Source organism: Macrotis lagotis, chromosome X (genome assembly GCF_037893015.1).
Source record: "Macrotis lagotis isolate mMagLag1 chromosome X, bilby.v1.9.chrom.fasta, whole genome shotgun sequence".
In the NCBI taxonomy this organism is placed as follows: Eukaryota; Metazoa; Chordata; class Mammalia; order Peramelemorphia; family Peramelidae; genus Macrotis; species Macrotis lagotis.
This window is the reverse complement of record NC_133666.1, coordinates 122,874,263-122,898,389: the sequence shown is the minus strand read 5'-3', so window position 1 is coordinate 122,898,389 and position 24,127 is coordinate 122,874,263. Positions and strand designations below refer to the sequence as shown.

At 35.5% G+C, this 24,127-nt stretch overlaps 1 protein-coding gene across 3 annotated transcripts in view; it reads right to left on the bottom strand.

The window, feature by feature from the left end:
- Nucleotides 1–1,051: 1,051 nt before the first annotated feature.
- VPS35L (VPS35 endosomal protein sorting factor like) overlaps nt 1,052–24,127 on the bottom strand; it is a 126,967-nt gene continuing 103,891 nt past the window's right edge. For all 3 annotated transcript variants that reach the window (XM_074205291.1, XM_074205292.1, XM_074205294.1), the window contains 3 exons: nt 19,580–19,698; nt 2,173–2,319; nt 1,052–1,722 (listed from right to left, as the gene is read on the bottom strand). In XM_074205291.1, the coding sequence (XP_074061392.1) occupies nt 1,624–1,722; nt 2,173–2,319; nt 19,580–19,698 (365 nt within the window). In that variant the 3' untranslated portion in view covers nt 1,052–1,623. The remainder of the gene's footprint in view (nt 1,723–2,172; nt 2,320–19,579; nt 19,699–24,127) is intronic.

The following is a 24,127-nucleotide window of genomic DNA, read 5'->3' as shown; positions in this document are numbered from 1 at the left end:
AGCAGGTAAGACAAAAATTATAAAATTATACTCTAGAGTATATAGAATAGTGTGTCTTAGTGCTATTTTAAGCTTGAATAGCACTATGACTTTTGGAACACACTTTATTTAAGAATATGAAGTCTAGTCATTTCATAGATGGAGAAATTTAGACCCAAAGTCATACAGGCAATAAATTGCAAAGCTGTGCTTCAAACTTAAGACTCCTGATTTCTAGTCTGTCTAAAGTAAATGAGTTTACTCCCTTATAACCAATAGAATAAAGATGTTCACATATACATATGGCACTGCCTCTGAACTACTCCCACAGAGAGATTTTACTTTGATCTTGCAATTGCAGCTCATGAGCCCCAACTCATCCACCCCAACAAATGGCTCTTTTGAGAAGATAACATAGCTACAGAATATTGTCCCCCACCTCCACATCAAATGGAAGACTGGACACAAACTATGGTAAAAAAAGGCACATCTTTTGAGAATGTAAGATCAAGGCCACTCAACTCTAGGACCAAGCCCTCATAAAGCTCTTTCTGGGTACTTTATAGGTTGCTCAACTGGGCTTCCAGGATCTCCCTGGAGTTTGATTTCTTATTGCCAGGGCTAGCTCACTCTTGAATCCATAGCTGGATCTCTTTATTTTGAGAGATCGTACTCCTAAAATTGCTTCTCTGTAGCTATGTAAGTCAAATGTGGTTTTTTGCTTCTTCAATTTTGATTCAAACTCTCCTAACCTAACTCTCCAACTGCTGGATGGAGTGTTTTCTTGCTCAAATAGCTCTGATGCTACAAATCATATCTAGTGCAAAGAGAAAAAAAAGTCCCTTCCTATCCCACCTACAAAGTTCTCCACTTATTTTAGGGTGGAAAATTATAATCACAGGAAGTATTTTTAAATCTACTTATTAATAAATTATCCTTCTAAAAAATCCTAGAAGGCTGTTTAATGGAAATTAATTTTTCATAGATCAAAAAATCAAGAATGGGTATACATATATTGGAATGACATTTTAAATAGTAATAGACAATTTAAACACAAATTTAGACACAAAAGTTTGCAAAATCTTTTATATATTTTTCATTTTAGCCTCACAAATTCTGTGAGGTAGTTCTACAAGTACTAGTTATCATTTTTTACTGATTAAGAAACTGGCTCCAAGAGGTTAAGTTATTTGTGCCCTTTCACATAAGTAGTAAGCATCTGAAACATAATTTGAACCTAGTTCTTCCTAATTCCCGCTTCTGGACTAACATATACTGCCTTTCCAATAGGACTTTAGGATTATTGTTAAAAAAAAGAAAAGATGTTAGGAGGCTCTTCACATTTACATGCACTATTTTTTTTCTTCTTGAGGAACTATAGACTTATTAGAAGGCTGCTTGCTGAGAGGTTATTTACAAATAGAATGCAAATTAATGATATAATGAAATCTGATTTAAATATTCTTCTTTTCAGTGTCAGAAAATTTAAACCAATGCCAAAATAAAAGTCAATATATTGTATACTAAAGAATTCTTAAAAATAAAAGAAGACTAAATTACAATGAGAGCCTAGGAAAAAGTATATAATTTTCTGATTTAGCTACACAATCCTGGGTTCAGGGCTCAGGAAAGAAACTGCATTGGTTAGGTCCTAGTTTGCAATGGGAGCCTGAGGGCCAGGTCAGACAAATGACTCAGTTCTGGTAGTTTGCTTCTTTTCTTGATATATTCCAGAGTTTTCACCTAAAAGGAAAAATAAAGAAATAATTTCCTTCTGGTTCATAATTCTCAAATCCAGCCCCACACATCCTTGCCTAGAGCCCTACTTCTTAGCAAACAACAACAAAACAAAAAAGACCACCCAACACCATATAAGAATACTTTTTTTAAAAACTCTGTGAGTTAGATGTGTTATATTTGTAAAAGATGGATGCATTATACTTTAATTAGATGTTGCTTTCTATATAGTATTTTCTTCCAAAATTAACTTTTTAACTGTAATTGTTATGATGACAAAGAAAGTGATCTCACAAAAATATGTGTCTATATTTTTTCTAAAAGGCAAGACTGGGGAGCTGTCAGATACTTAGATATATTGGAGGGTACTACTTAACCTTTTGAGTTTGCCTGGAGAGTGCTCTGTGATATCCCCATGTTTATGGCTACTTATGTTGTTTCCTATGCCATCCTTACCATAGTCCTGGTGTCTGCACAGCCATGTCTCTGGGCTAGATTCCATAGGTTGACGGACAGCTGATTAAGTTTGTTGTTTCGAAGATCACCATGAGCTAAGATACTATTAAAAAAGGAAAGTGCCAGAGTACTTTGGCGCTTCAGGGTCTAAAACAGAAAAAAAAATATTCCATTCTTTGTCTTGCTATCCAACTAAAAGTGGTCATCTTGGAATCAAAATGACACTCCTGTCCTAATGGGAAGGGTGCTAGATCAGGAGGCAGAGACTGGGCTGTGCCTCTTGTTTACCTGTCAATCCCTTACATAGGTCACTTATGCTCTCTAGTCTCAGCTGCCTCATCTATAAATTGACAAGGTTCAAAAATCTATGATTCTAGAATCAGAAGTAAAAATCTACTAAATAGAGATATCTAATGAAAATTGGTAAAAATCAAATCAATTCTAACTTGTTACTGATTTCATTCTGTATCATAACTGACATTTTTGTAACTGCCTAGGTCATATTTCATTTGTTTCAGAATTAAATTTGGAAATTTAACTTTCCTATAAATTGCTTTTTGTCTCTGAGTTAAGTTTAGAAGTTCAGTTTCCTGCTAATCACTGTTCATACTCTTGCCTTATCCATCCTGCCCTTTCCCTTCCCTGTTCCGCTCTGACCATCTCTCCAGCTAGAAATGGACCCCTCTCTTCTTTGAATTGTCATGATATGTCCTTTGTTTCCCCTTATTCCTTCACCTACTTCACACAGTCTTCATCCCTCCTTCCACTAAGGAGATGATGAGCTCCTTGGAACCAGGAGAATATCTTATACTTCATGTATCCCCCTTGATGCTGGTTCAGGGCCTCTAGCAAAGAAGAGGCTCTCAATAAACATTTGTTAACTTGAATTAAAAGGCACATGCTCCTCAGCCATGCCAAAAACAGATGAGGAAATGAACTTGGGGGTTTTCTCAGAATCTACCTCCCACTCTCTAGTTGCTTTATTATCATAAATAAATAACAGCTGTACCTTTCTTCAGATGCTCCAAAAGACAGGCATGAATCATGCTGCTTTCTGCAAAAACTCCAACATTCTGCCCAAATCGACCAAAGACACTGTTTTTCTCATCATCTCCCCTGGACTTAATTACCATCTGTAGGCTGATGATTCTCAAATCTAAGTTCCCTATTCCAGTCTCCGTTGACCTTCAATCTCACATCTCCAATTGCTTTGCAGTCATCTTGAATTGGATGTTCAGGAGACATCTTAAATTCCAAATATCCAAAATAGAACTCATCTTCCCCCTAAAACCTCCCCTTTCCTACTTTTCCTATTGTTGTAGAGGGCAATGCTGTCCACCCAGTCCCTCAAGTTCACAAGCTAGGAATCACCATCTCTCACCCCACCCCATTATGTAAGTTGTTGCCAAGTCCCATTCTCTCTGCTGACACTGACCCTATTCTAGTGCAGGGTCTCATCATCCCATGCCTGGATTACTATAATAACAGGGTGGTAGGTAGGCCTGCCTCAAGTCCCTCCCACCCTAATCCATTCTCTATGCAGTCACCTTTTCCTAAAATGTAGATCTGATAAGGAATTTATCAGTGGAGTGCTCATATTGCTTCTAGGATCAAATACAAAAATTCTCTTTTTAGCATCCAAAGTCCTTCATAACCTTGCCCTTTGCTCCTTTTCCAGTATTCTCATACTTTACTCCCTAATGTATACTCCTCAATCCAGAGACACCACCCTCTGGACTTCCTTTAGGTCTCAACTAAAACTGATCTACAGGAAGCATTCCCCAATCCTTCTGAATTCCAAGGCCTCCCATCTTTTAACTATTTCTTATTTCTCATGTATATAACGCTTGCTCTCTCTCTCTCTCTCTCTCTCTCTCTCTCTCTCTCTCTCTGTTTCTCTTTCCTTATAAACATACATACACATAAATATATATGTGTGCATATATATATATAAAATATATATGTAATATGTATATTAGCACAAGACCTGACACTTAACAAATGCTTCCTGAATTAACTAAATCTTATCTGACACCCATAATATCAAATGTAGGTTCAGAAAATAAAAATGATTAAAAACTGAACAACAAACTCTAAAACAGAAAAAAAAAATAAAAGTCTGGCAGAAAATGTAAAAGGTACATTCTAAATGGATAAAGCTATGATCTTCATTCCCATATTTAGCTGATTACATGCAAAGTAGCATAGATAGGTGGAACAGCAGTTAGAGTGGAAGGTCTGGAGTTGGCAAGTCCTGAGTTTAAGTCCAGCCTCAGAAACTTATTAGCTGTGTGATCCTGGACAAGCCACTTCACTCTGTTTGCCTCAGATTCCTCATCTGTAAAATGAGTTGGACGAAGGAAATGGCAAACCTCTCCAATATCTCTGCCATGAAAATCTAAATGTGGTCATGCAGAGCTGGAAAGAACTGAAAACAAATGAACAACAACACTCTGGACTAGTGTCAGAGCACATTTTAAATCAAAATATTTACATATATTGTGTGTGTACTTTAAGTTCCAAACAGAATGAACATTTTTCCCAAAATAGCAGATGAACTGATGTTGGAATTAAAAAAATACTGAAACCTGTGATTAATCATAGCAGTTTCCTAGGAGATGCTTTTGTTCCATAAAAACAAAACATGTTCAATTCAGAGGGGGATCTACAGTCACTGTCAGGGTAGCTCACACAAGCCTCTTAAGCGCCTGTCTCAGAAACAGGAAGACTTGGGTACCAACCCCTCCTCTGACATTTACATGGCTCTGGACAAGACACAATTCCTCATGCAATTTTTAAGACTCAAGTTGCAGAGCAGTTTCCAGCCTACATCGATAGAGGGAGTTTCTGCCCCTACTGTTACATAAATCAGTGATATCACAAGCCCAATAAAATAATAAATAATAATGAATTAAAGTTTAAACAATATGTAATATGCAATATTTAATAAATGACACTCAAAATTTGGCAACTTTAAGCTAAATCAACCCAGACCCTTTATGCAATAGCAAATACCAATTTTTAAACTGATTGTAATCCTTACCTTTATTTTTTTATAATTTCTAATTTGGAAAATTGTTGCTAAACATTCTGTCTTTTCTCTAAAAAAAATAGAATCTTAACCAAAATGGCAAGGATCATTCATTGTAATGAAAATCTAAATTCTTTCCCAGGCTCAAATGACAGAGCTTCTAGCAGCAAGAAAGCTCTGATTAGGGAAAAAAGCCCCAGGCAGCAGCCTTCAGGCAGCTCTAAGCCAAACCCAGCATCCACACAACCTGGGCTTCACCACTCAGCAGCAGGTAAGGCCTAACAATTCCTGCAGGAGTTAAGAGTCTAGTCTCAGCTACCACTTCAGGATTAAATAAGGCCTGCCCACATCATCCAGGAAGAGAGCAGTAGTTTGACCTAAGTAGAACTCCAGTACAAACAAGGATGCTGGTGATATAAGTAAATTGAAGAAAATGTCAAAGGAAATGAAGAAATAAATACCTTGGGCCAAGAGTTATCCAAAAGTAAACAAGTCCAAGTAGAGCCTTAGACAAAAAAAAATTCCCTGCCCACAAAAACCACAAGTGAATCTGGAAGAAATTAAATAGGACACATAAAATGAAACAGCTAGTGGAGAAAGAATGGCAAGAAGAATTAATATTTTAAAATAAACATTAGGAAACCTTACTCTAAAAGTTAGAATGGGTCAAATAGAAAACATCTCAAGACAACAAGAACTACTTAAGCAAAATCAAAAGATGGAAAAAAACAAACAGAAGAAAATACAAGGAATATAATAACAAAACTAAAGACCTGAAAAAAAGGTCAACAACAGATTATCCAAAAATTAAGACTACCTGAAAATCATGAACTCCTCCAAAAAGCTAGAATACTATACTTAAAGAAATCTCTGCAGCTATCTTAAAACTAATGGGCAGAGTAAAAACAAAAAGAATCCACTGGTCACTTTCTTAACGAAATATATCACAATGAATACTCCCAGTACATCACAATAAGAATCCATAACTTCTAGGTCAAAGAAAAATCCTGTAGGCACCCAGAAAGAAACAATACCCCCCCAAAAAAAGATTGTTGAAAGCTACTGTTATAAATATTTGGAAAAATAAAGTAATTAATTCAAAAAATAAAAAGAAACAATATGAGTACCAATGAGTCTAAATAATAATCATACAAGAATTGGCAGCTGCCATTTTAAAAGAGAAGTGCACTTAGAACAAGAAATTCAAAAAAAAGCAATAAAGTCATATTATTAAGGGCTTTATTTATAAGCCCGAAGATTTTATACTTATCCTGGACATAATAGGGAATCACAGGAATTTATTGAGTAATGAGAAGGCATGATTCACATTTTAAGAAAATAAATCTGACATCTGAGTAGAGGATAGAATGGTGTGGGCAGAGACATGATAACAGGGAAACCAATCAGAAAATGAGGGGTCTTTGTACAAGTGTGGTAGCAGTATCAGAGGAGAGAAGAGAATGTAGTCAAAGGTAGAATCGACACTAATACAATGTTGGTGAAGCTGTGAACTCAACCAAACTTTCTGGAGAGCAATTTGGAATTATGCCCAAAGGGCAACAAAAATGTGCATATCCTTTGATCAAACAATACCACTACTGGGTCTATACCCTGAAGAGATGATGAAAAAGGGTAAAAACATCACTTTTACAAAAATATTCATAGCAGCCCTGTTTGAGGTGGCAAAGAATTGGAAATCAAGTAAATATCCTTCAGCTGCGGAATGGCTTGGCAAACTGTGGTATATGTATGTCATGGAACACTATTGTTCTATTAGAAACCAGGAGGGATGGGAATTCAGGGAAGCCTGGAGAGATCTGCATGAACTGATACTGAGTGAGATGAGCAGAACCAGAAAAACACTGTACACCCTAACAGCAACATGGGGGCCATGATCAACCCTGATGGACTCATTCATTCCATCAGTGCAACAATCAGGGACAATTTGGGGCTGTCTGCAATAGAGAATACCATCTGTATCCAGAGAAAGAACTGTGGAGTTTGAACAAAGACCAAGGACCTTTAATGTAGGAAAAAATAAAACTGATACCTTATTGTCTGATCTTGCTATCTCTTATACTTTATGTTTCTTCCTTAAGGATATGATTTCTCTCTCATCACATTCCATTTGGATCAATGTATACCATGGAAACAATGTAAAGATAGGCAAATTGTCTTCTGTGGTGGTGTGGAGAAGTAAGATTAGGAAAAAAATTGTAAAACTCAAAATAAATGAAATCTTTAAATAAATAAAAAGAACTGAAGCTTTTAATATATGGCTATTTTAGGCAAAAAAAAGAAGTGATAGGGAATAATATTTCAAATTTCAATCATACTCAGTGAAGTAAGGAGACTAATATATACAATAAAAATAGATAACCAAAATTGGAGGGAGTCTGAAGGTTTCTTCAAAATACAGTATATGTACTATATTTGTAATAAGGATTACAATAACATTTAATAAGAATTATAATAAAATTAAAGAATCTTTCACAAAGCAAAAAAGGTAGAATCAAGAGAACTTGGCAACTGATTACATATGGGGGAAGAATGAGAGAATAAGGCACAAAGATGATACTGAGAATACAAGTCTGAATGGCTGACTGGATGGTGGTGTCCCTGATAAGGATAGGAAAGTTATGAGGAGGGAAGAGTTTGGGTAAATAATATCCATGCTGAATTTTAGATATCTAATGGAACAATCAGTTTCAGATATTCAAGAGTCAACTGAGATCAGATTGAGGAAATTTTAGTATAGAGATGAGTCGAAGTAAGATTCACATAAGAGTTAAAATGAATGGCTGGAGCAAAATATATTTTGGATGCAAAAAAGAAAGACAGCAATCATCATTTTAAATAAGGGTACAATACAAGTAAACAGGATAAAAAGAGAAACTATATTATGATTAAAAGCACAAAAAAGTGAATCTATATAAATACTTAACATATATGCACCAAGCTATATTTATACCTGACAAAAATTAATTGAATTGAGAGGAGAAATAAATAGTAAAATTATAATTGTAGGAGACTTTAATTTATCACTTTTCAGAACTAGAAAAATTCAATCAAAGAATGCATAAGAAAAAAAATTAATGACCTGAATGGAATCTTAGAAGAAAACAGATATACTAGGTTTCTGGCGATTACTAAATGAGAACAAAAAGAAGCTTGTCTAACTCTCAGTCATGCATAGTACTTTTTCAAAAACTGATCATGAATTGGAACAATCAAACCTTACCATATATATTTTAAAAAGGCAAAATTCATCATTTATTGATCACAGTCCAATGAAATTAAAAGGAAACATAGAATTAATTGGGTAAATAGAATTAATTGGAGACTGAATAATAATCCTAAAGAACTGATGAGTCAAAATACCCAAATGAAACAGAAAATTTCATTAGACAAAACAATAAGATAATACACTAAAACTCATGGGATGCAGTTAAAATGTAAAAAAAAATGCTAAAAAAATTTATATCCTAAATGTTTTCATCAAGAAAACAGAGAAAGAAAGAAAAAATAAATGAATTAAGTATGCAACAAAAAGTCTAAGTCAATAACAAATGAAAAATACTCATCTAATGATTTCTCTCTCAACATATTCAATTTTGATCAATGTATAGCATGGAAACAATATAAAGACTATCACACTGCCTTCTGTGGGGGATTGGGGGAGGGAAGTGAGATTAGAGGAAAAATTATAAAATTCAAAAAACAATAGTTATTCACTCCTCCCATAAAAAAACACTCATCTAAATAGCAAAGCAGAAATTCTGGTAATTAAAAAAGAGATCAACAAAAATGAAAGCAAAAAAAACCTGATAAAACTACATGTTTAAAAAAATAATAAAGTTAGCTATTCTGATTTTTTTTTTAAAGTAGAAAACCAGGCAGCTAGGTGGTACAGTGGAGGAGTACCAACCCTGGAGTCAGGAGGACCTGAGTTCAAATTTGATCTCAGACATTTAATAATTGCCTAGTTGTGTGACCTTGGGCAAGTCACTCTTAACCCCACTGCTTTAAATAAAATTAAAAGAAAAAAAGTAGAAAACCAAAACTGACCCTATCAAAAGTGAAAAAGCAGACTTATGGCCAACATGGCAGAGAGAAGACAGGCACTGTGCTAAGTCTCCTGGTTTACCCTTAAAAATAACATGAAAGAAACCTCTTAACAGAAATTCAATCGACAAAACCCAGAGAAAGAAGCTAGGTGAAGAACATCTAGCTCAAGGGACCATGGGTGAACCAGGAGCAGAGAGCAGAGAGCCACAGGGGACTGGGGGTAAAGACAGAGGATCAGCCTTAGCTGCAGAGGTTTCAGTGAATGGCAGGTCCAGGGACCAATTTTAGCTGCAGAACCTCTGGCTGGGGGAGTGGAAGCCTGGGGAGACCCAGCTGGGCTGGAGGGTGAGTTCCAGCACAGAGCAGAGCAGGAATAGATATCAACCCAGGGCTGGGGGCCTGAGTTCCATACTTTTAGCAGAACCCTCTTCCCAGAACAAATACAGTAACAGTTTCCCCTCTAAACCCTCAGGCTCAGGTGTGGGCAGCAGAGCTCCCTCAGTTGAAAGGAAGATTAACTACCCCCCTCAAGGCCCAGCCCATTGTTCAAGGACAATTCAGACCCTGCTGCTGAGGGCCTCAAACACTCCAGAGAAAGTAACCACGCCCCCTACTGGCAGCCCACTTGGAGCTACTAAGCCAAGTGAACAAAGGCTCTAGGGTTTTCAAAAGCAAAGGTCTGAGAGCCAGCCCCTCTTTCAACACAAGGCCCTAGGAAAATGTGAAGAAAAGCCATTGAAAAAGGGGGCCCATGGAGTACTTAGAAGAAACAGATCCTAAACCAGAGAGATCTAGAACTTCTGAGGAGAATATAAATTGGTCTCCACTCCAGAAAGAGTTCCTTGAAGAAACCAGGAACAAAAGTAAAAATGAATTGGAAAAATTGATGAAAGAAACTCAAGAGAAAATTAGCATGTTGCAAGAGAAAATTAACATCTCCCAACAAGAAAACAAATCCTTAGAAAATACAAGTGAACAAAAACAAAATGAGAATAATTCTCTCAGAATCTCAATTGGTCAAATGCAAAAAGAAAATAATTCACTTAAAACTACACTTGGGCAAATAGAAAAATCCTTCAAAAACAGAATTGACCAATTGTAAAAGGAGTTGCAAAAGGTAAATGAAGACACTTCTCTAAAAAAGAATGGGATCTGTGGAAATTAATGACTTCATGAGACAACAAAATTCTGTTAAACAAAACCAAAAGATTGGAACATTAGAAGAAAATGTAAAATACCTCATCAGCAAAACCACTGACCTCGAGAATCAATCAAGACAAGATAACCTAAGAATTGTTGGTCTTCCTGAAAAACACTGAAGAGAAAAAAATATTACAGGATTTAGTGGTGGAGTAACTGCCCTGATATCATGGAACCAGAGGGCAAAATAGGTATTGAAAGAATACATCCAGGGATCCTAAAATAAAAACACTAAGGAATGTTGTGGTCAATTCCAGAACTATCAGATAAAAGAGAAAGTCCTGTAAGCAGCCAGAAAGAAACAAATTAAATACCAAGGAGCCACAGTAAGGATTACGCAGGACCTGGCTGCATCAAAATTAAGGGATGGAAGGTACTGGAATGAGATATTCCGAAAAGCAAGGAAGCTTGGAATGCAGCCAAAAATCCACCATCCGGAAAACCTGAGCCTTCTCTTCCAGGGGAAAAGATGGACATTTAATGAAATGGGTGACTTCTAACATTTACTGATAAAAAGACCGGAGCTAAATAGAAAATTTGGATGTCAAACAGGAGGCTCAAGAAACATATGAAAAGGTGGGGAAAAAATGGTAAAGAAAAAAAAAACTTCTATCTAATGAGATAAAACTGACTATATCCCCAGCTGAGAGAAAGATTCTCATAACTCTTGAGAATTAAAACTCTATTAGCGAGAATACACTTAGCCAGAAGATGGACACTCATAACTTATCCATGAAACTGCTATCCAGCAAGATGCGATTTACTATATGCCTGCAGAGGAGAAAGAATCTAATAACTCCTGAGAATTGTAACTCTATTCAGAGAATATGCTTAACCAGATGTGAAGGACACTCATGGCTTTTCTATAACTCAGATAAAATGATTTAAAAATAATAACTCAGGGTGGCTGGGTGGCGCAGTGGATAAAGCACCGGCCCTGGAGTCAGGAGTACCTGGGTTCAAATCCGGTCTCAGACACTTAATAATTACCTAGCTGTGTGGCCTTGGCCAAGCCACCTAACCCCATTTGCCTTGCAAAAAAATAATAATACCTCCTTAAAAGGATGGACAGTAAGGAGAAAGGAGGAGGGAGGAGACTGAATAGGGTAAATCTCATTACATTAAGAGGTACAAAGGACCTATTGCAATAAAGGAGAAGAAGGGAGAAGGTGAGAAGTGCATGAATCTTACTCTCATCAGATTTGGCTTAAAGTTAACATACACACACTCAGTTAAGAAACTTATCTTACCTTTCAAATATTAAAAGGGGAAAAGGGGAGGGGGAGGAAAAGGGGGACTAACAGAAGGGAAGGAAGAAGGGGAAAAGGCAAAGGGGAAAGAAAGGGAAGGGGGTTGGATATGGAAGGGCAAACACAATGAAGGGTATGGTATTCAGAAAGAAAATACTGAGAAATAAAGGGGGGGAAAATACAAACAGAGGGAAGATAGAATGGAGGGCAATAAAGAGTTAATAATTATAACTTCAAATGTGAATGGGATGAACTCTTCCTTAAAAATGTAAGTGAAAGGAACGGCTAGGTGGCACAGTGGCTAGAGCACCGGCCCTGGAATCAGGAGTACCTGAGTTCAAATCCGGCCTCAGACACTTAATAATTACCTAGCTATGTGGCCTTGACAAGCCATTTAACCCCATTTGCCTTGCAAAAACCTTAAAAAACAAAAAGTGAAAAGCAGAGTGGATTAAAAACCAGAGTGGATTAAAAACCAGAATCCTACAATATGCTGCTTACAAGAAACTCATTTAAAGCAGAGAGATTACATATAGTGTAAAGGTAAAAAGTTGGAACAAAAATAAACCCATATAAAACCTCAACTTTTCAATATATGACTAGTGAAATGCAGCAGAAAGAGCTAGAAAGAGAAATCCCATTCAAAGTAACCTCAGACAATATAAAATACCTGAGTGTCTAGCTGCAAAAGCAGACTCAGAAATTTTTTGAAAACTACAAAACACTTCTCACACAAATAAAATCAGATTTAAATAACTGGGCAAACATCAACTGTTTATGGATGGGTAGAGCTAATATAATAAAAATGACAATTCTACCAAAACTAAACTACCTGTTTAGTGACCTAACAATCAAAATTCCAATAAATTACTTTAATGAATTAGAAAAACTTGTACATAAATTCATATGGAGAAATAAAGAGTCAAGAATTTCCAGGGATTCAATGAAAAAAGTGCAAAAGAAGGAGGCTTAGTCTTACCAGATCTAAAATTATATTATAAAGCATCAGTCATCAAAATTGTCTGGTATCGGCTAAGAAATAGTGGTGGATCAGTGGAATAGACTAAGTGCAAAAGCAGCAAATGATATAGTAATCTGCTGTTTGATAAACTCAAAGAGTCCAGCTATTGGGATAAAAACTCTCCCTTCAATAAAAACTGTTGGGAAAATTGGAAGTTAGTATGGAGTAAACTTGGATTAGACCAACACCTCACACCCTATACCAAGATAAGATCAAAATGGATACAGGATTTAGACAAAAAAAATATTATAAGCAAACTAGAAGATCAAGGAGTAGTTTACTTGTCAGATCTATGGAAAGAGAGGCCGTTTATGACCAAGGAAGAGCTGGAGAACATCATTAAAAACAAACTAGGCAGTTTTGATTATGTTAAATTAAAAAGTTTTTGCACAGACTAAACCACTGTAACCAAGATCAAAAGAAATGTAGTAAATTGGGAAACAATTTTTACAAGTAATATTTCTGACAAAAACTCATTTCTAAAATATAGAGAGAACTGAGTCAAATTTTCAAAAAAAACAAGCCATTTCCCAGTTGACAAATGGTCAAAGATATGTAAAGGCAATTTACAGATGAGGGAATCAAAATGATCCACAGACATATGAAAAATTACTACTTATTAGAGAAATGCAAATTAAAGCATCTCTGAGGTACCACCTCACACCTCTCAGACTGGCCAATATGACCAGAAAGGAGAATGCTGGAAGGGATGTGGGAAATCTGGGACATTAATACATTGTGGGTGGAGCTGTGAACTTATCTAACCTTTCTAGAGAGCAATTTGGAATTATGTCCAAAGGGCAGCAAAAATGTACATACCCTCTGATCCAGCAATACTGGGTCTATACCCTGAAGATGATAAAAAAAAAGGGTAAAACATCACTTGTACAAGAATATATTCATAGTAGCCCTGCTGTGGTGGCAAAGAATTGGAAATTAAGTGAATGTCCTTCAACTGGGGAATGGCTTAACGAACTGTGGTATATGTATGTCATGGAATACTATTGTCCTATTAGAAACCAGGAGGGATGGGAATTCAAGGAAGCCTGGAAGGATTTGCATGAACTGATGCTGAGTGGGGTGGGGGGGAGGGAAGCAAGACTAGGGGGAAAAAATTGTAAAACTCAAAATAAATAAAAATCTTTCTTTTTATTTAAAACATATATCAAATAAAATACATAGGATTATATGGAAAAATGAAAAAGGAGAACTTATAATAACTGAAGAAATAAATTGTCATAAATTATTTTGCCTATTATATGCAAAAATTGATAGGAAATTAATGGCTACTTACAAAATATAAAATACTCAGATTAACATAAGAAACAGATTACTTAAAAAACTCAATTATCAGAAAAAGAAACTGAACACACATAAATGAACTCCCAAAGGGAAGAAAAACTCCAAGACAGATAATTTATAAATTAAATGTTAGAAATATTCAAATAACAAATATATCTTTATTTTATATATATTTTTAAAAATAGGAAAAGGGGCCTTTCCCATCTCTTTCAAAGATATAAATATATGATCTTGATACCTAACAAAAGCAGAAAAAAGAAGTTTCCATGAATCATTAAAAATAAAAACAAGCAGAAAAGAATAGATGAAACTCAGAAAGACAAAGAAAAGCAGGGTAGTGTTGAAACTACCACACTAAATCTGGAAAACAAAAAAGCTATATGTAGCATTTATTAAGTGCTTACTGTGTACCAAGCACCGTTATTAGAAAGTTTAGGTTTCAAATAAAGTCCTACTTTTTTTCTCTTCCATATTATTCAGGCCCAAATCCTACTAGGTCCTGTATTCCAAAAGTTATATTGCATATTATTGACAGTCAAGATCTAAATTAATTTAATATAGCATATTTGATAAGGAATTTCATTTTCCCTCTTTTCTAGAGGGAATTTCATTTTCCTTCTTTTCTGCTTTTGTTTTTCTTGAGGGGGGAGGCAGAAAAAGGTAAGAGAGACTAAATTTCTGATTATCACTTATAAAGGAAAAATTCCCACTCAGCTAAAAGTAAGAAGTTCCACTTTTGCAACAAAGAAACAAGTAAATTACCCATTTCAAAAGCAACTGCATAATAATATTTGACCTACTACATTAACAAATTTTACTTGACTTTGATCTAAGCAAATCCAAACAATACCCTCACTGAAGTAGAGAGAAAGATAAATGAGCTATAACTGTCAGTTCGATCAAAAGTATATTGACATTGACAAACTAATCTAGAGGTCATTTTTGCTGATATTCAAGGTTTCAGAAAAGAGAAGGTGCTTCTACTAGGTATAGGCAAGATCCCCACTTTATCTGCTAGTGCTAATTAAGCAAAAATTACAATTCCTTTTATATGTTGTTTTTTTGTTGTTGTTTTTTAGGGTTTTTGCAAGGCAAATAGGGTTAAGTGGCTTGTCCAAGGACACACAGCTGGGTAATTATTAAGTGTCTGAGAGGTACTCCTGACTTCAGGGCTGGTGCTTTATCCACTGCGCCACCTAGCCACCCCTAAAAATTACAATTCCTGAAGACCTGGCACTCTTCAGCTAAAGTGGCCAACATTCCACTCTACATGTAATAGGATAACACCATTCTTTACTTTGATATGAAGGGAAACCACTAAAATAAAATTTCAAAGTAAGGCTACATTAAAAAGAGAGCTCTTTTGTTTATTTTATTGGGGGGGGGGTCAAGGCAATGGGGTTAAGTGACTTGCCCAAGGTCACACAGCTAGGTAATTATTAAGTGTCTGAGGTCACATTTGAACTCAGGTCCTCTTGACTTCAGCGCTGGTGCTCTATCCAATGTACCATCTAGCTGCCCAAGAGATCCCTTTTAAACTAAAATTCACTGAAATAGCAAATATTGCTAAAATCAGATCAAGAAATATAACCACCACCTCTACCTGTCCTAATATACTTCTTTTCTGAATAACTATACTGTTTTCTAAATGTACGATTCATTTAAGACAATATCATTAAACTTGTTACTGTAATGAAAAAACCATGTTGACCAATAGCAAAAGGAAAGAAAGGGATAGTACTAATTTTTTAAAATCCCTCCTAATAGGAGATTTTAAATAGAAAATAACAAGTGTCTTGTCATTATATGAGAACTAGGGTCAGCCAGGTGGCACAGTAGATAGAGCACCAGCTCTGAAGTCAGGAGGACCTGTAGGACCTGGCTTCAAATCCATCCTCAGACACTTAATAACTGCCTAGCTGTGTAACCTTGGGCAAATCACTTAACCCTACTGCCTTAAATAAAATAAATTTTTTAAAAAAAATTTTTTTAAATTAATAAAATCCTTAAAAATAAAAAGAGCTGCTATAATTCTATGAGGATTGTCACTTGCAGGATGTGTTAAGAGTCTAGATTGGTTCCCAGCTTCACCACAACCCAAACAATCGCATAAAGCTCTTCATTAAAGCACCATGAATCCCTAGAGATGACTTTAAAAACACATTTCTATTTACTGTGAAACAAAGTTCCCACAGTGTTCAAGCCAAAAGAAGAAAAGTCACTTGAAACGAACAAGTTCCATATCAAGTTTGCTCTCCACAGCTATAAGCATCTCTCCTTGCTGTGCAGGGAGAAATCTGACATGGTTATTTCTGCCCTTCTAATGTGGATGCACAATGGGTCTAATGCTTGCTGAGTTACTACAGGGAGGTGGTCTATACAGATTTTCACCCTGCCCTTTCAAAAAAGATAATAATGCTGAGTTTCAAATCCACATCTTAACCATAATATAAATATCCACATGTTCTGTCATTTCAGATGGGAACACCTGCTGTTCAAGAAGAAACAAAATGTTCTCAGAAAATATGCCTAATTTCACATTATTCTCTGGAACTTATTTTTAAATAGTGGGGATGGCACATGCCTGTCTTCATCCCCAAAAGATGATATTATCTACATATATGTTGCTAAGGATTTATATTTAAATTGGATGTTCTAGGACCAAGAACTAGATTCTTGCAGTTTACATCACCACCAGAAATCTTGATTAAATAGAGAGCTACTTGCAACTGTGTGAAATTTATTTTCAAATAAATCCTTAACATTTATCTTGGATGCTGCCTTTCACCAAAATTACATCACTTCCTTATCCTATCTCCAAAATGGAAGGTGAAACTCATAGGATTTTGCATAGGAATAAAATCTAATAATTAGTAGAAGAATCTAAGGTACTACAAATATTTACAAAAATAAAGTTCATTGGAAGAAACCAAAAAGATCACTCAGTTCTGCTCCCTCGTTTTATAAATTAGGATACTAAGGATGAGAGGACCATAAGGTTTAGAATTGAAAAGGACTTTCAAATGCATTTAACCTAATTCTCATATTTGAGTTTAAATACTTACCCAAGACCAAATAACACTAGCAGCAAAAGGCAAAACTCAATTTGGGTCTCCCAATTCCCATCTCAGTGGTCAGTCATTCTGTTACACCACTTGCTCTCTCCACAATGGCATAATTTCCTATATCCAAGACAACTGAAGCACTGTCAGGATAACTATCAGTCAGAGATAGCAGAGAGAGAATTACCACATTGGGAGGGAATTTGAATAGAGTCTCTAACTCTTTCCTCACAATTGTAAGAATCTTCTTTGGATGGAAAATTCCACAATTAAGGAGAGGAAATATTTTTTTTTTAGCATTCCTACTTACCACTCTAATTCATAAAATAATTTTTTGCTATTCTTATTATAATGCCAATGTTAACTGACATGACAAATATCCTTTCTTTTAAAAAAAGAAATTCTTCCACTCTATTGACTTAGGTAAATCACTGAATTCTTAGGGTTGAAAGCTGGACTAATAAGATTCCCCAATAAATAATGTGCAGTGGCAAACTACACTCGTCAAAAAAAATCTAAACTATATGAAGCTCCAAGAGATCAAAGTTGAAAGATTCATTGTCTTTGTTCCTGTCAATAGTAAATATAGAATCTAAACATAGAAAAGTAGTATAGTTAAGAGGAAATGGAATCAACTTAGATGGTCACTTTTCCAGTTCTGGATCTATAAATCCCAGGAATAGCATTCATTTAGTGAACAGAGAAAGCACAGGGAATAGGATTACCATACAGAAAGTCTGGTCTCATTAAGTACTAGTTTATGTTACCTTTTCCACTCCAAAGAGTTTTATTAAAAATAAATTCTTGGGATGTGGGAGTGGGAGGATGCAATTTTTTTTAAGACATACACTTATTAAATACAGTACCTAAAAAGGCTCTAATCAGTCTAAGCTTATTCTTCCCCTGAAGGAATTCTACCAATGTTGGAGCAGAGCAGCATCAGTACCTCTGTATGAAAAGGCTCCCAACAGAACCCCTGGGGTTCAAGAAGGGGGGGAATTTATAAGAAGGGAAACTGGAAAAGGGCTAACAAGTTCATTTTGATGAGAGAAAGAAACAGCAGTTACCAGGAAATAAGTTTATAAGCTGGAAAGTGTGAGTTTATAAGCTGGAAAGGGTTAGAGGAAAGGGATTTTTTTAAGAGGTCAATTTATATTTGAAAGAGCTTTAAAGTCCTTATTTGTTAAATGGTGACTCATATAACCTAAGTACAGAGTAATGTGAGATAAATAAATATTAAAATTCTTATTACTATGAGTTTCTGTCACAAATTCAACTCAAATACTGACAAGAATTAACAAAAAGCCAAACCATCCTCTTTATTATATCAGAGTGAAATAGCATTAGAAATACTCAAAGTTGTTATATCTCCAGCAGGGATAGAGGGGAGACACTGGGGAAAACTATGGTGATAGGCAAAAAACAAACTAAATCAATAAAAATTTATTTTAAAATGGGGGTAGAAATACTCAAAGCTCATAATCCTCATTTGCCTGAACTGAAAACTTAAAAAGGCAAGTAAAGAAAAACTGTATTGGAAGGAAGTACAGGTGGTATATTAGTCACAAATAATAATGATATTATTATGATGATAATATTAAGAACTAGAATTTGTAGGTCCTACATAGCATAAAGTATTCCAAGGTTTTAAAAGAAATGATCACATTAAAGCATCACAAAAATCGTATGGGATAGGTACCACATGTATTATAATTCCATATTATAAATGGGCAAACACATTAAAAAAGGGTAAGAGACTCATGCCACTAGTCACACAGATATTATATGTCAGAGGACAGATTTGAGCCCAGGTCTCTGACTCCAACTCCAGCATTCTCTCTAATACACCATGCTGGTTAACTCTCAGTTCCTCTATTACTTTCATCTAAAAGGGGAGAAGGTACTTAACAATTGACTGCATTCTGAATTTATGAAACAGGTCAGACTTGGGGAAAGAGTAGAAAGAATTAAATATGATTGATCTATCTCCATCAAGCATAAATTCAAATAAGAGCCCAGGGTCCACCAAAATTTATAGTTTTGACCCAAATCTGCCAAACTGGAAACTAAGAGCAGAACAGCAGAACAACTAAAACCAAGGGGAAAACTAAGACATGACTATTTATCCTGTTAAAGATAAGTTCTAGATTCACTAAAGCTGGACTTGGCATAAAAAAATACATTTCACAAGTGGGGATAAGGATAAATGGAAAGAGCCTAAGTTAATTAAAAGACAATTCTGATTTTCTGAATCCATTATAACAACCATATGTAATATCTTAAACATATGGGCAAAAATAGTTCTGCAACTGAATAACAAACTATGGTAGGGGAACCCCCCCAAATTAAAACTATTTCAGAACTACAGAAAAACCATAATAGTTTGTCCCATTCTGAAAATAATCCATCTCATGTCTGAAAGGCCATATACTTTCACAGCAATACAGTATGCATGGTGGTTAAGTCAACATACCTCATCTTTTCCCAAGGCTTTGAGGTGTTCTAGGATTTGTGTGATCACGGTCTCACAAAGCTTGTTGTTTTCAGCCAGAAATTTCAAGTCTCCCCCATAGAGGCTGTCGTTGGAATCAACTAAGTAGACAAATAATGAAATGTGAGAAATCTATCCTGAGCAAACGTTTATCCTTTTCCAAGGGAAAGGGAGTCAAGAAAAAATAGCATCAACAGATGTTGGGGAAATTTGGAAAACAAAATGGAAATGGCATAACCTAGTTCCCAATGGGCCTGGGAACTTGGTTACTACAAAGAAAACATCTGTATCATCTAAGAGACTAAGCTAGAGAGCCTGCCAGGTTATACTTTCCCTCCCACTGACTTATAATGGAACCCATGTTACAAAAAGTCAATCTGTTCAATAGCTTTTGAAAAAGAATTTAAAAAATTCATTCCATTAGCTATGTTCCAAGTACACATTTCCCATCATCTTTGAGCACTCTACTGAACATAATTATACCTGAATCAAGGGAGAGCAAACAAATGCTAGTTGTGGAAGTTAGAGTAACTCTGTGGTCCTCCACTCAGTCAAGGGGCCTTAAAATAATCTAATGTATGCAAACATTTCAATATCTTTAAAGACTAAGGAAACATTTACATTTCATCGTACCATCAACATAATGAACCAATGAACCAATCACAGGCCAGGGTGAACTCAGTTCCAGGCTGAGCCCAGTCAGTGAAGGTCAAAAGCTTTGCCATTCATCCGCCATCTTCTACAACCCTATGTATCTCCCTAAGCCAATTATACCACAGAGCAGCAAATTATTCCCAATTTTCACCTCTCATTCTCTTACCCCCCCCCAATCTTCAAAAACCTACACACTGTGTTCTATTCCAACATTGCCCTCTCCTTCAACATGCCTAGGGATTTCCATTGTATAATGAATGAGCTTCCTTCCCTTCATCCTGGTCCTCTTTCTCTCAGACACTAAATGTGACAGAGATCAAGTTCCCCAAGATGACACTGCTTCCTTAGTCATCCTAACTGTCCTTGGCTGTCCTTTCTCTTACACCCTAAACACACTGGTCCTGGATAAAAGTCAGATGATTCCTTGTTACTCACTGTAACTCTCAGAGCCTCACTTTTCCTCTTTCACTTAACAACTTTTCTTCCTCTGAAGTTCACATAAATTTTCCACTCAATCCAAATAATGAAAGTTGTAGCATACTAACCACCAGGTCTTACTTCCTCCTTTCTCAAGCAAGGGGTCAGCACCTTGATCAGCACCTTTATCTCCTCCCCAACTCTTGCTCTTACACTTGAGAGCCTTAACATTCCCCCAAAATGCTCCCTCATGCTTCATTCCTCATTCCCTCATCCTCCTTAAAATCTATGACTTTCACTGCACTTAAAACACAGGGATATATTTTCGTTCACACAATAGATCGCAACATTGCCTACAAATATTCTCCTTCCTTAAAAAGAAACTCTGCAATTCACCTTTTTGACCATAGCTTTGTATCATTTCACCTCTCCCTATACCTTACCATTCCTAAACCTCTTCTTTACCTTCACTGAGACTTCAGATACTTCCAGTCATCAGTATTTTCTCAGACACTTAGTAATTACACTTAGTGTAATTATATTGTTTTACACTTAGTAATACACTTTCTTCTCTCCAATCTTAAACTATTTTAATTCCCTAGCCCATTTGCTTTTAAATCCCTTAGCTATTCAAATATCTATCAAAATTCAGATTTGTCAAACCTCAGCTCTTGATTACTGCCACCATCCACCCCCATCAGAGTTGATGAAAGAACAACATATTTCACCATTTTGCCAATTACAAACTCATCTTATCCAATGTACAGGAAGCCCCACTGTAGCAATAATTTCTACCTATCTAACTGATTCTATAATTTCTTAGGGAAGTTATTCTAATTCTACTTTTCCCTCCTTGTCTTCTACACATCATCTTCCTCTACCCCTCTCAACTAAGGCCTTTTTCTCTTACTTTACTGAAAAAACTGAAGCCATTTATGTGAGTTTCCTTTTCTCCCATTCTCATCTCTAAACTCAACAACATCTCTCACTCACTCCTTTTTCCCACTATTCTCTCAGAGATGATCTTTCTTACAAATGCCAAATCCACTCCATACATATTTGATTGAATTTTCTTCTGTCTGTCTAATAAAGCAGAATGCCTCAATCACTTTCTTTTCTCTATGAACTGATTCCTTTCCTATTGCTTTTAAATATGCCCATTTTTAGGGGAGGAGGGGGAAAGTCCTCACTAGACCATGGATCTCCTTTTTTTTTCAGCCAAACTCCTTGAAAAAGTTATCTTTATTTGCTACTACTTTCTTGCCTCTAATTCCTCAATTCTTTGAAATATGATTTCCAACTTCATTACTTAATTGAAACTACTCTCTCCTATGTTATTACTTAACAGACTTTGATTGGCAAATCTGTTGGTCTTAATATTAATTCTTCTAACCCTATTAGCTACACTTGACTCTGTGGACCATTCTCTCTTTCCAGATACCCTCTTCTCTGGTTTTCATGACAATTCTCTCTCCAGTTCCTTTTCTACTAGTCTATTCTTTCTCTAGGCTCCTTTAATAGTTTACCATCTCAGCTCCAAACCCAAGAGAGTTTTTAGGCCCTCTTTCCCTCTATTCTCCTGGTAACCTCATTAACTGCCATAAGGTTACCTATTATCTCTATGGAGATGACACAGTGTTCTCCAAATCAAGCTCTAATTTTTCCTCTGAGGTTCAGTCTCCTATCATCAATTGATATCTCCTAGAGATATTGCAAACTCAGCATTTTTCTTTTCTTTTTTTTTTGGTATCTTTTCTTTAAAAAATATTTATTTCCTCCCCAATTACATAGTAAAACAATTTTTAATTTTTTTGTAATTTTGAGTTCCAAATTCTATTTCCTTCTTCATTGCCCCTCCTCCCTCCTGAGATGGCAAGCAATCAGATATAGATTATACCTATGCAATCATGTATACTATTTCCATTTTAGTCACTTTGTATAAGTAGATTTGAATTTTTAAAAAGTATGAAAGAAAAAATGAAAAATAGCATGCATCAGTCTGCTTCATCATAAGTCTTCTGGGATTGTCAAGGATTCATTGTATTGCTGAGAATAGCAAGGACATTCACAGCTCTTAATCATACAATATTGCTGATACTGTACACAACATTCTCCTGATTCAATTCATTTTGCATCAGTTCATGTAAGCTTCTTCAATTTTTTTCTAAAATTATTCTGCTTGTCATTTCTTATAGCATAATAATATTCCATCACAATCATATACCACTGTTTGTTTAGCCATTCCTCAATTGTTGGGCATTCCTTCAATTTCCAATTCTTAGCCACCACAAAAAGAGCTGCTAAAAATATTTTGTATATGTGTAAAGATCTAGAAGTGACATTGCTGGATCAAAAAGCATGTACAATTTTATAGGCTTCCAGGCACAGTTCCAATTGCTCTCCAGAATATAAATGCAGCATTTCTTTATTTTTTAAATTACTCTCATGTTCTAAACAGCATACTTTATAAACATGCTTTTTAAATCTTTTTTATTTTACAAAATAAAAAAACACAGTCATGTGCACAACAAAACATAAGAGAGGATTCATAATATAAAACAATAAATTTTGTCTTCAAGAAAGCCCATATATTAAATATTTTAAAAAAAAGATCTTCTTTTCTGTGCTTCTATGTAGATTTTCTACTATCTATTTTTTCCCTCCCATCTACCCCCATGACAGCTATAATTAAGCATGGACAAATGCATACACACACACACACACACACACACACACACAAACTCACATTACATACTCCCAAAGAGGGATATATATGTGTGTGTGTGTGTATATATATATATATATATATATATATATATATATATATATATATATATATATAAAAATATAATATATATATTTATTTATACATATACACACACATATATATATATATATATATATATATATATGCACACACACACACACACATACACATCTACCCACATACATACAAATATATACAAAAGATAAATATTTGGTCTGTATGTATCTCTCATTTTTATAACATTTCTTGAAAGCATCAACTCTTCTTCCCTCCTCTATTCTAATTCTACTTACTCTCTAACTCAGTACCCTCTCTATCCAAACTTATCATTTCTAAAACTGAACTCATTCTCTTTCTTTTTTTTAATTGTTTTTTTTATTAAAGGTATTATTTGAGTTTTACATTCCCCCCCCAATCTTACTTCTCTCCCCCCACCCCACCACCACGGAAAGCAATCTGTCAGTCTTTACTTTGTTTCCATGTTGTACATTGATCCAAATTGAGTGTGATGAGAGAGAAATCATATCCTTAAGGAAGAGACAAGAAGTCTAAGAGGTAACAAGATCAGACAATATCTGTTTTTTTCCCCTAAGTTAAAGGGAATAGTCCTTGAACTTTGTTCAAACTCCACGGCTCTTTATCTGGATACAGATGGCACTCTCCTTTGCAGACAGCCCAAAACTGTTCCCGAT